Genomic DNA, 13246 nt, shown 5'->3' on the forward strand with positions numbered 1-13246 from the left:
TAATAAAACTAATTTCAAGAATAGTGGATTAAAGTAAAACCAGTTTTGTCATGTGTCCAAAAAAGTCATCCAAATTCATATCCATCTCCATCCAAATATCCCAATTTTTATTCATTTTTGTTGAATTGTTGCAAGATATGCGACATTTTTCAAAAATACTGTTTGATTTTTAGAATATTTTCTGCATTATTATAAAAATTTTAATAGGATGTAATGTTTTTATGGTGTGCTGGGTCTTCTAGGTCTCACCCGCAATTAAAATAACGATGATATAGGGGGCAAGCAATATCTACTCTTAAATCTAATATACTTAGGAGGTGACCTGCTTATGCAATCGACTGGTGTGGGCTCCTGACTGTCGCGAGCTCTCCGCACTATGTCCTATTACTTGTACGACTCGAGACGAACTCATGTCCGTACTCATTGATATCGTACGATCGACTAAACTAATACAGTCGTCTCCACCATCACCAGAGGCGCTGGCCTAGAAAGGAGACTGCGTCTCCTTTCGGCGGGAAATTTAAGCTCTACAATGATGCCAATTATACAGTGTATGATGGGTATTGTCAATATTCCGAACACTAAAATCCCGAAATATAAAATTACAAATAGATCGAAATCCCGATGGGCCATAATTCCAAAAGCCAAAATCCCGAAAACAAAAATCCCGAAAAGCCAAAATCTCGAAAGACAAAATCGTGAACGGAAAAATGTTGAAAACCAAAATTCCAAATGCAAAAAAGGCAAATTCTTAAAAATGTAATAGCAACCTCTCACGATTGCACCCGTGCTTGTTGGAGGCAAAGGAAAATTTGCTGTGTTTCAGGAAATTATTTTATATATTATCCTCCGTACAATTTCATTCTTTTCAAGGTGTTGACGGTGTTGACCATGGGATTTTTGGTTTTCTGAATTTTGGCTTTTCAGGATTTTGGCTTCCAGAATTTTGGCTTTTCGGGATTTTAGTTTCCAGGATCTTGACTTTCGGTATTTTGGCTTTCAAGATTTCGCCTTTTCCGATATTTGTGTTCGGAATTTTGGCTTTCGGGATTTTGGCTTTTCGGGATTTTGGCCGGTGTCCGGCTCTGGTTACGGTATCCTTTTATATAAATCATGGGCATTTAATAATACCTGAATGATGTGGTCTAAAAATATTTTTTAAAGAAGAGTAACTCAGGCATTATTTGTTCGTAAAATTTAAGGTTTTTAAGAGAACCATTGTATGCTAATGTTCGATTTTCATATTTAATTATATTCATAGTTTTTTTTCACTTTTTTCTTAATTGAACTCACTTTCTTTTGGTGGTAACTCCTACCACGAACTCTTGTGGTATTCCGACGAATAGGATTAGACGGAACTCTCTGGGACACTCTCACTGAACTGAATGTGCTTCCCCGGCGACCGAATCTCGTTTTGGGCGAGGGTGTTGCGGTGGCTGTTATAAAGAAAATTCTTTTAATCTCTGAACATTTTCCAGTTAAATTTGTCTACTTAAACTCCTGAAACATGCTTGCAAATCATTGCATATAAGTATTAGAGCTGAGAAAATTTGTTAATTGTTGTTAAAAAAAATTTTGCGTGTATGTACAGTAGGGTATAATGGGGTATTTTTGAACAGAGTCTAATTTTAAATTTTGAACTTTCTTCACTGTTTCAGATTGGCAAAGGGAAAAGGAATACCACTTCTTCGTAATTTTTTTCTTTTGCCAATCTGATTTAGAAAAAAAAGATTTCAAAATTTAAAATATGATTTTGTTCAAAACTACCCAATTTTATATACCCTCTAGTAAAATGGGTCTGGAAATGCAAGGCACTAGCTCAGTAATTTACATAAAATTCCACGAAATTTTCAATTTTACAGAACAAAAGTTTTTCTTTGGTACAATGTGCAGCTTATAGAGACTGTGAAATATTTCGTGCAATTTTCATTCGCTATAATTATCTCTATTTTTTTTAGAATCTAGTCTAGATATATCTCAATTTATCAAAAATGTCATTAATTTATGTTTTACGGTTCATTTCATGCGTTATGGAGATTTAATTTGAACCTTAGTTCAAAGATTAATCTAAACTTCTGTGTTAATTAGGTTTATTTAAAAATTCTTATAAGTTGTGCTAAAAATTGGGGGTTTATTTGTCGGTGTGTGTGTCTAAAAAAATTTTATGAAAATAAAATTAAGTGTACGTACGCGGTTATAGATGAAAAAGTTAATTTTTTAGCGCGACTCCAGCCTTGAATGTGTTGTTAGAAATTTAAGCAAAAGCGTTGTGAAGTGTGTAAAAAATGTATTTTTGGGATCTTTATTTTTTTTAAGGTAACACTGAGGTGAGAGGTGTGAGAAAGTGTCCCTGGTGTTAAAAGAAGGACTCATCTTTGGAGTACTCTTCCTCGTTAAAAGAAAGGCTGGGAATGAGTGTAAGGATAAAAAAAGAAGAGATGGGAGAGTGAAAGTGAACTTACGTGTTGAACTGTTAATTGTGCTCCTCTTGGAAGCCTGCATCATGCCAAAGACGACTGCCGCGAGGGAGCTATGATGGGATGTCTGACGTTGAAGTGACGGCGTCTGAGCCTGAGGGATTCCCGCTGGCATTAGAGTGGGTGACATTAACTGACTGGCAGGCACATTGAGTCCAAGCACCCAATGTGTCAGCATTATGCCCTTCCCTTTCACGTTAATCTCACCACGCACCTGTCGAAGGTAGGCCAATCATCTCATTATCAATTGTTTTTATTTCTCTTAATGAGTTTTCAGTGGCCAATTTTAATTAATTGGACAAGCAGATGAGTTTGTGATTTTATTTTCATGACGTACCTAATATTGCTCAATTAACAGAAAATTAATCAAGCAAAATTTAAATTAATTTTTCATTCCAATTTTGTGGCAGTTTAATGACTTTTTGCTCTACAAAGAGACTCTTTAAAACCGATTTAAAATATGATATCCAATGAAGCTTTTTATGTACAATTATTAACATAATTATTGGCCAATTTAATAATTTTTTGTTTTTTCTTAGAAACAAAATAGCTAGTGTTAATTAAAAAAAGCACTGTATGTAGGAAATACTATGATTTCTACATACATTGTAAAATTAAATCTTTTTAAATCCTTTTTGTTATAGACAATATTTATTGAATATTAAATAGTTTTCGCAAATTTGAAACTCACGAATTGGAACACTACAAGAACTCTAGGAACATTTGTTACTATTTTCGTATAGTAATAAAAAGGTAAACTACCTGTAAAATATGTGCGTTAGCCGACTACATAACGTAGATACAAACTGACTTTTCTGCGACACATTGCTGTTAGCAAGCTTTTCTTTAATTCTAGTAGTTAAGAATGGTCTTCAGTGGTCGGCCATGGTAGATCGATCAAGACCAACCCTGATTGATAGAATTAAAGAAAACTTTACGAACAGCAGGGGGGCAAAGTCACCCGTATCTATGGTGCATACGTGTGTAATCCTAATAAACGAATTTTGGTCAAACCGTTGAAAAAAAATCAAAATCCATTTTGTCAATCGATTTCAAAGATATGTGGCCACTTATCCGAATTTATCAAACTCAGCTAAAAATGCTCTTTGGGTTAAAAAATGTGATCTAATTAAAAAAATTCAAATTTACTTAACCCTTAACGACGAGACAGTTTTCGTGGACCGAAAATAAGCAGTAAAAATGAAACCAATGTACTAAACTAGTAAAAGGTCTTATATCTGGCCTTCGAAAAGTCAACAGTGTCTGATTTGGTGTATTTTTTGTCTTTATGAACGATAGGGATAAAAATAGCCTAAAAATTAAAGTAATTTTTCTGACAATACTAATGAATAACAATTTTCAATCTAATGAAAAATATTATGTTTGAGTATTGTAGTTTATTTTCCCAAAACGGTTTTGCTTAAAAAAATTGGAAGTATAAAAAATAATTAAAATCAATTTTCAATATAAGAATTAAAAATTCGTCATTTTTTAGCTTAAAAATTTACTTCATAGCAAATAGCTGCAGACTTCCAAAAAATATCGTAGATTCCTTCAACCTTCTATTTTGCAATTACGTACAAACATAAGGAAAAAAATAACTTTAGGTAGTCAGGAAAAATTATTTTCTTTATGGGACACCGGTGGTCCAATCGTCCTTAAAGGGTTAATCATGAGCATATTGGTAAGTGGGGCAGTTTAACGCGTAGAACCATTTTTAATTTTACCATATTTTTCTTATCTCTTTGAAAGGAATGGAACAAAACCTTTATGTTTACTAAAGGGGTATATCTAAGCCCCCTATTCACAAAAATTATTCACTTCGCAACGCTACTCGTTAGAGTTCTGCAATTAATTTTTACAAAATTGCATCAAATTCAAATTTTTAGGGATGTCTTATTTGAGCAAATTAAGCCATTTTTTGAGCAATTGCAGTTATCAAGAGAAAAAACATAATTGTAATAATTTACCAACGGTTTAATGACAATTTTCTTTTGAATACCTAAAACTCGGAGAGGGGCAGTTTCATGCAGGCTCATAAGGAAGTTTTTTTTGTGGTCACTAATTAATTATATAAATGAATAACAACTTCAAATGTTCATTAAAAGGGTTTTGCTAGATGTTTTAGCGGATCGAGTTCGAAATTATAAAATATATTTCCTAAAAGCGCACTTAAAACAAAATTATAAAAAAAGACAAAAATAGTCTTATATTGTTTTGTGAGTGCTTTCAAATTGTCAATTTCATAATAATAATTTTTCAGACTTTTCTCTGTTAACTATTCTGTATTTTAGTAGTATTGGTGGTGGATAAGACGACTGTGTTAGAGTTAGTCGATTGTACGATCTCAGTGAGTACACAAGTCAGTACGTTGTGAGTCGTGAAAGTGTTAGGATGTAGTGCGGAAGTTCGCGACAGTCTGGGGCCCACACCAGTCGATGCATAAGCAGGTAACTCCCAATTATTAAAGATATTAGAATGGATTGTTGTTTTGCCCCCTATATTTATAATTTTAAAATATTATTAAACACACTACTATATACTAAAAAGACAAGTTCTTAAAGGTTATAATTATTTTTCAATGTTCAGCAATAGTTTAGCACTATGAAAGATTTTATATTTACAAATTGAATTATCAAAATTGAGCAATTAATAACGAATTACGACAATATCTTAAGTTTTCGGATTACAGTGTTAAAAATCTTTAATGAAATATTTGCTCGATTCTATTTTTATGTGCTTAAAGTCTTAGAAAGTTTCAAAATGACATTTTAAATCCGTTCGAGGATTACAAGTTTTAAATGAATGGATTTTATTTCTTTTTAAAGTGATCCATTTTTGCGTGAAATTGTCGTACGTCGAGAGACTTTTACGCATTCTGCCATTGATCTAAAAATCTGTAATCATGTTCCCCACACTAAACCAATGAAATTAAGGGATAATTGTTCGCATTTTTATGAACCATAATTCCAAACGTGGAACACACAGTATATACTAAATTTTATTCTAGATTACCATTTTTTTATAAAACGAACTCGAAATTCAATTTACATTTTAGGGGTGAACTACCCCACCCTCCCCTAACTACAAAATTCTTGAAAAAGTGGACGAATAAAAAAAATTACCATATTCAAAAAGACTTTTTTCACAATTAATTGGTCTGTTTTGTACAGATTATTCTAATTTAGTGCAATGTAACAATATATCTTCCACCGGTCATGATAGATAGAACGCATCCCAAATTTTTTTCGGAAAAGAAAAAAATAAAAGTAAATATTCATACGTAGGGGAGACTGAGGCAAAATTTGTCAAAACGAAAATTTCAATATTCACTATTTTTTAAAATAAAAGAGACTGAGGCTTGGAATTTTTGTTATAGATAGCCTTCATGAACCTTCTTAAACTTACAAAGTTTCAAGGAAATCGAGGAAGGATTATGTAAAATAAAAAAATACTGAAATTTTGAGCCCTATTTTTGGAATATTTGGCTTACAGAAAATATCAATATTGATTAGCTCAATTTAAGCACATTTCTCGTTAAGATAGAGAAAAATTATCTTCGACAAAGTTGTAGAGGAATAAATTTCCTATAAAAATATGTCTATTTGTTATTTTTAACGTTTGCGATAGTAAAACGTCATAAATTATCCGAAGACTGACAAAATTTGCCCAAGAAATTTTGAGAATCTCCACAAAATCGACTTTTAGAAAATGATTCGAAAATCACATTTCTTTCTAGATAGAGGAAAATAGTCTTCTGCAATGTTGTAGAGCAGTAAATTTCCTATAAGAATATGCTCATTATAAAACGTTTAAGTCTTCTCAGAGCTCGTGAAAGAATTAAAAATGATTTTTGATAAGTTTTGCCCTAGTCTGCGCTACATTACATGGATATGTTATTTATTTTTCTATTAAAAAGATTTAAATAAAAAAGTGAATTAGGCTGACTTGATAGGTTTAATGTTAATGTAGGTACACTAAATATACAGAAATACGGGCTTTTACATTGTTGCAGATTTTGTGAAACAAGTACAATATTTTTATTAAATATCGTAAAGAGTGATATAGTGATTGATTAAATAGTAGAGAAGAGTGGGGTAGTTTCTGACATACAAGACTTTTTAAAAGTTCAAAAAATCTGTCAGTCGTTGGCAGCCGTCTGATAGTGCCCCTCACTTCTCTATGTATGTAAATTTTGGATTTTCACAGAAAACTCATTTATTTTGTGGATTAATAAAGGCTCTTTTTATTAAATTAAACGCGAAAGAGTACCACACACCATGCAAATTTCATACATAATTTTGCTGGCTTTATTCTAATGTAAAATTACAATAGAATGTCTCAAACTCTAACATCCCTGTAGGAGAATTCTCTAACAGTATGACAATGTCATATAACAAATTTTAAAATGTTTAAGTGTTAAATTCGGAGAAATTAATCGAAAATTAGACTCATAGTTAGTAAAAGATTTATAAAATTTCTTCCAATGGTCTATTCGATGCTTACTGAGCCTCCCAAGAAACAATCTTAATATAGCCTTGTAAAATTCCCTAAGTAAGGCATTATAGAACCAAAAATCTTTTTATTTGCTTATTATAACTCTCTTAATTCCATCACTGAGAATACTATAAGTAAAGTGGTGCACTCTTAAGGATCTTAAAAGCTTCTATAGGAATTGCAATAGAAAATTCTGACTTTAAGTCTGTTAAAAGTGCACTAAAGGACTGGTCTAATACTTGGTTCTACAAGGCAGCTATTTTGCTTCTTGGGCTTAATAATATCCAGGTACAGAATCTAGAAAATTTTCCATATGACATTGTCATATCGTTACAGAAATCTCCTACTGTTCTCCCCTAGAGGTTTTAAATATAAAATGCCACTCACCACACAAGTGTACCCCTTGGCCTGAAGAATTTGTGCTGTGTAATCTGGCACCTGGATTTTCCAATTTTCCCCTGTGGAGTCCATTCTCGATGCCACATTAACGGTATTGCCCCAAATATCGTAGACAGGCTTCCGGGCCCCAATTACTCCACTAACTACTGGTCCACTGCTGATTCCTACCCTCAACTGGAAGGTGTTGAAGGCATCTTTATTTACTTCCTGCAATTTTTGCCTCATGGCTAGGGCAAATTCCACGAGATCCGAAACACTATCCTCCTCAGTGCCACCACGTTCAAGCTGGTGCTTTGGATTGAGTCCAGAGGCTGCCATGTATGTGGCGCCAACAGTCTTTATTTTCTCAATAGATGCAAAGCGCTCCTCCTCGAGGAGTGCATCAAAATCACAGATTATTTCGTTCAAGATCCTTATACATGCTTTCCCATTTTCAATGTCCTCCGAATAGAAATCTTGAAAATTTGGTATTGATGCGAACATCACTCCACAGAGATTATGCATTTGTGCATATAGTTCATCTGTGCGTTCTTCGGATAGATAATAACTAGCCACGTGATCAGGTAAAATGTTCTTAATGAGTAGATCATTGAGAACACGATTGGATTTCATATTGGTCAATTCCTTTTCTGCTTGCTCCTTCCAAATAAAGTCCAGTCGCGATGTAACTTCCACGAGACGTGCATGGTAACAGACCATGGTGAAGAAAACAGCCAGCATTATGAGCATCTGGGCTGGAAGTGGCATTCCAAGATGTAGAAGTTCATATTCGACATTTTTGCTGGTGAAGACATCGGAAAAGACTACGAGGATAAGGATAGCATAACAAGTGACCATTCCAATAGCCATGAGCGTCTTCACAAGGTAATAGAGCTTGAGGGCTGTTGCTAGAGCAATTAGGCAGAGCACCCAAGTGAAGACAATGTATTCCGGATGGGCACAAGGATCATCTAGGATTTCTTCGCTAATAGGACTGGTCTCTGTTGTATTGGTGTCAAAGATAGTACCATTTATATCCCTGACTGGTGAATCATAAATTGAATTTCCAGTTGATGTTGATTTCCGGATATCTCGTGGGATTAGATGGTGGGATGGCGTGAGATTGGTTGATATCACAGGCGTCTCCATGGGTGAATTGATGGTGATGTTGTGGTGTATGGTGACCAGGACATTGAGTTGCAATTGTGTGGTTGGGGTATTTTGTAGTGCTAGTACATCAGGTTCTGTAGCGTATTCTGTGAGAGGACAAAGTCCCAGACCAACTGCACTAACAGCCGACATCAGTACAATGATGAAGCATATAAAAATGGTTCGGCGATTGCGATGATGCACCAGAGAAGCGGAAATGCGCTGGAGAATTTCCGGAAGACGTGGAAATTCCTCAGCCATGACAAGAATCCACGCAAGGGTCATAAGGAATGTTGCGATGGAGAGGCAAATGACGAGAATGATGCACGTGGGAAGGATGATTACCTGACAGAATACAATAAAAATCCACACGACAAAGACACATAGCATATTGGATCTGAACATGTCTTCACGTAGCTGACAGAATTTCCCTTCTTGTGCACTATCCTTGAACTTTAGTGTCCATCCATAGAGGAATTCCTGCCGCATTTGTTTGTTCGTGTTGATTTGAATGTTCTGGTCAATGAACTCATCAACTTCTTCCGTGGCTGACAGGGATATTCGTGTTTCCTGCTTCACATAGTCACTGGCCATGACGGAATCGGTACGATTGAGACCATCACGTCCATCTAGGTTCTTGAAGGGAATCTCCGGTGTCCAGTCTGTTGTAGGCTCATCATCATGAATAGTATTCCGGGAACTTCTTTTAGATGCTGATTTGCTATCTGGCCGACTTGCCACGGAATTTTGTGCCTGGACATTTGGTTTAATCTCAGAGAATCTCTGTGGTGGCTCTTGAAATTCACTTCCTCTGTGTATCAATCTCTTTCGGGGCCTTTAAAAAGTTTTTTTTTTGGCACAAAAAATATTATCTCTCGTTCATTTTAAATGGATTAAAATCGAGCTTACCTCAATGGTTCAGTTCTCTTGATCAAATACGTTTTTATATTCATCATTTTCAAGTGATTGTCACGACTACCACCATCCCCAGGTTCCACTTCATATGCATCATTGAGGCAATTGAGTGTAGCTTCGGAAATGTGAACTCGACTGCAAAGAGATAAATTTTCCCCATCCAGGAAGATTAATTTCATATTGCAAAAGCACCAAAATTCCTATTAATTTCCTGACTATTCACCCTAAAAATATTTTTCAAATTTATGTCATCCTCAAATGGATTGGGAATTTCATACAATAGTCAATTTAGTTACAATGCCAAAGCTCTTCATTTCAGAATAAAATGAAAAATCTATAAAATTAAATAGAAGTTGGATGAAAAGTTCTGAAAGTCGCACCATATAAAAATAAACGGTAGAATTATAAATATTATATTTGATTATTTAGTGCCACTGTATGCCAAATTTCGTTCCTATAATTGACAATTTTTTATTATCTTGCAATCCAATTGAATTTGGCATGTTGGTGCATTTGGCTAAATGGAAAATTTTGAACTTTGTGCAATTAGTTGAGTCTTTAGATGAAATGTTTAATGGCAGTCAAAATTCATTTCAAGATCGTAAAAGCAATAGGGCTATCACTTCCTTTACAATCACTTGTTTTCAGTTGTATAACTTGTGCTTAAAGATGTTCTGGAAGCCGTTACCCTTTAAGGATGATTGGGTCACCAATCATTCTTATCATTTTTTTTTCTTTTTATCGGTTATCTAAAACTATATTTTGTCCTAAGAAGTGAGAAAAAACGATTTTTGACCTTCTCGTCCTTAAATACAGTCGAAGCAAAAATGCGGATCAATCCAGAAATCATTGAGAAAAAAATCATGTTATTGTTTCTGTAGACAAAACTGTGACTATGCGTTTAATTATTCATATATCATAAGCCTCAATTCAACGAATACGACAGATTTCGCAAAAAATACGTATGAAAAAGCTACTTGGAAAAAGTGATGCGGAAACTTTAACAATTTGACAAAAGCTGGCTCGAATGCTAATTCGAAATTCAGTTATTTGTAATTTAGATACGAATTGCTTAATCAACTGCAGTAGGGGAGGATAGGGAAGATTCACGCAAATACATTTCTTTACAAGACTCATTTGCTGAAAGAATATGAGCCATAGGGGAATGTAGGCGTGGTTCGCACACAGTGAACCTTCAAACCAGGGGGGTCACATTAGCTCTGAAATATGCGACCGGTTTTAGTGTAATTTTTTCCCTGTTTTCGTACACATTTCACGAGATATCTCCAAAACTACGTAGGATGCCAATTTAGGGTTTTCGGTTGCCTCTTCGTTATTAAATTGGCTTTTATCTTGTATTAGTATTTTTTTTGCTAATTCATTCTACAATGACAGAAAATAGCTAATAAACTCAAAAGGTTTTTCGGCTCGCTAGAAACATATGGGAAACATAGGAAATGTCATGCCCCTGCTTCAAACGACGCGAATTTTCTCTTTGTTGGCAAAAAACTAGTTCATCATTTCTTAGCCATAAGGTAAATAATTATTAACCTAATAAAAGACAAGATGAGAATTGGTAAACTATATCTTTGCAAACGAAACGGAAATTCGCATTATTTGAAGGTTCACTGTATGCGAACTATGCCTTACTCTTTCCTATTCAAATAAATTAAACCCCGTTATTTTGGATAGCTATCTAAAAATATATTGTACAATTCCTAGATAATCATTTTTATCCCAAAAATGTGTATTTTCAAAAGTGATGCATGCGTGAAATTGCCCCACCCTCTCCTATACTTGTCTCTCATTTCGATTCCAGCGACTGTAATATTTTCCGAATCCTGAATAATTTCATTCGAGGGAAGCATATTTTGTTGTATAGGGTAATAGTACCAAATTTCGGCCAGCTTGCAATTTCGGCCACTTCTTTATTCCTCAAATTCTCATGAACTTTTAATTTTTTTTCATACTCTAACTAGAGATTATACAATACAAAAAAAAACAAAAAAATATCTTTTCGACGAACGAGATAATGTGAAAAAGGCTTTAAAAGTATTTCAGAAGGGCAAGAAACTATGAGAATCATGGTGGCTGAAATATTACCCAAAGTTATGTCTATATTTTTATCCATTTTAAAATGTATTAAGAATGATGTTAGAAAAACAACAAAAACGATAGTGGAGACTGGGGCAAAAAGTCACAAATCGAAAATTTCGAAATTCAATATCTGCCAAGATAAATAAGATAGCGCCTTAAATTTTTTTCCATAGATAGCTTCCATAGACCCTTTTCGATGTTGTATGTTCCTTATAATTTGAACAAGGAATTTAGAAAATAAAAAATATCAAAATTTTTAGCCCAATTTTTGAAATATTTTCCTTAAAGAATATATCAATTTTTACCTACTTATTACTCAAAATTTATGCACTGATGATTATTTCCTAAATGATTTGGATTCTTTGAATACGAAGCCGCTATCTATTTTACAAAGATTCTTCTCTCAAGAAATCTTTTTATTAAGAACGACTACTTGGGGTAAAAAGTAACAAAAGGTATGGAGCAAAAAGTAAGAAAAACCGAAACAATTTATGATGTCTCACGGCAAAAAAAAAACGTCAATGCCATGTGTCGCCGTTTGTTGATTGCATTGGTCAAACGATTTGCAGTCTTTTGTGCGTTTTTTTATAAAATAGCTTAAAAAGCGTTTTTATCGTTCAGATAGAGAAAACGTTGTTTTACAAAGGCGTAGATGAAAAATTTTCCTATGAAAATATGTTATCTAGATATTTTTTTAAATTTACGGAAGCCCGTAATGAAGCTAATCAAAATATGATAATACCCAATGCCTGATACTATTTGCCCCAGCATTTTTGAAAGTGGTCACAAAATTACCTTTTAGGATACGGCTCGATAAATGTATTTCCTTACAAAATAGAGGAAAATTACTTTCACAAAGTTAAAGAGCGGTAAATTTCCTATAAAACTGTGCTAATTAAAAATTTTGGAGGTGGTCGAGTAGCTTGTAAAAAAATAAAATATCCGTTTTGTGACTTTTTACCCCAGTCTCCCCTAAACTATCTACAAGGTTCCAAGTATAATACTCCTTAAAAAGAAGTAACAAAAAAATCAATTTGTATTAATAATATTACATTTCGAACTTAAGACTTTGGCGCTTTCACGCAACTATGGCGAAATTGGGTACAGTTACTTTAGTATTTTGGACCAAGTTTATCAAAATCATAGGGGATTAGAGGAAAGCGAATTTTCTTTTATTTTTTCTACAAAACTTACACAGTTCTTAAAAATGTTAATTAGTTTATTAATTATTGATAATTACGGGATATGTAAGTCTTTAAGGAACATATACAGTAGAGTCTCGCTATAGTCCATATTTGGTTCCAGATATGACACTTGGGTCGCACTATAGTCCATGTAATTTTTTAAAATTATCAACGACTTTTAGTATTGAAATTGCTCGACGGCTTCCACTTTCTTTGCGATTGTGGTACTTGTCCTTGCTCTCTTCATTGTGGATCACAATTATCACAACTACTTAATAAAGTTTGCCAAAAATATTAAAATAATTATGCATGTCGCATACTAAAAAACATAACCTAACTTAAAATCAGTGTTTTGAAATCAACGGTCGATAAATTGTGGACTATAGAGCGATGGCCTATAGCGAGACTCTACTGTATTCACATTATTCGAAGGCATGAACATTCGAAGAGGGAGTACTTTCTCCTACTTTAGTAGAATAAAATTAGTTTTAAAATCATGTAGGGGAAAGTACTCTCCCTTCGAACGGTCATGCCGTCGAATAATGTGAA

General features: G+C 33.9%; 1 protein-coding gene across 5 annotated transcripts in view; it reads right to left on the reverse strand.

The window, feature by feature from the left end:
- LOC129810320 (adenylyl cyclase 78C) overlaps positions 1-13246 on the reverse strand; it is a 44430-nt gene that overhangs the window by 2053 nt on the left and 29131 nt on the right. For 4 of the 5 annotated variants that reach the window (XM_055860710.1, XM_055860707.1, XM_055860708.1 and 1 more), the window contains 4 exons: positions 9411-9551; positions 7362-9336; positions 2463-2691; positions 1294-1436 (listed from right to left, as the gene is read on the reverse strand). In XM_055860710.1, coding sequence (XP_055716685.1) covers positions 1294-1436; positions 2463-2691; positions 7362-9336; positions 9411-9551 — 2488 coding nt within the window. Of the gene's footprint in view, positions 1-1293; positions 1437-2190; positions 2234-2462; positions 2692-7361; positions 9337-9410; positions 9552-13246 lie in introns of those variants that run through there. The other variant, XM_055860711.1, reaches the window with a different exon arrangement.

Source organism: Phlebotomus papatasi, chromosome 1 (assembly GCF_024763615.1).
Source record: "Phlebotomus papatasi isolate M1 chromosome 1, Ppap_2.1, whole genome shotgun sequence".
Lineage (NCBI taxonomy): Eukaryota > Metazoa > Arthropoda > Insecta > Diptera > Psychodidae > Phlebotomus > Phlebotomus papatasi.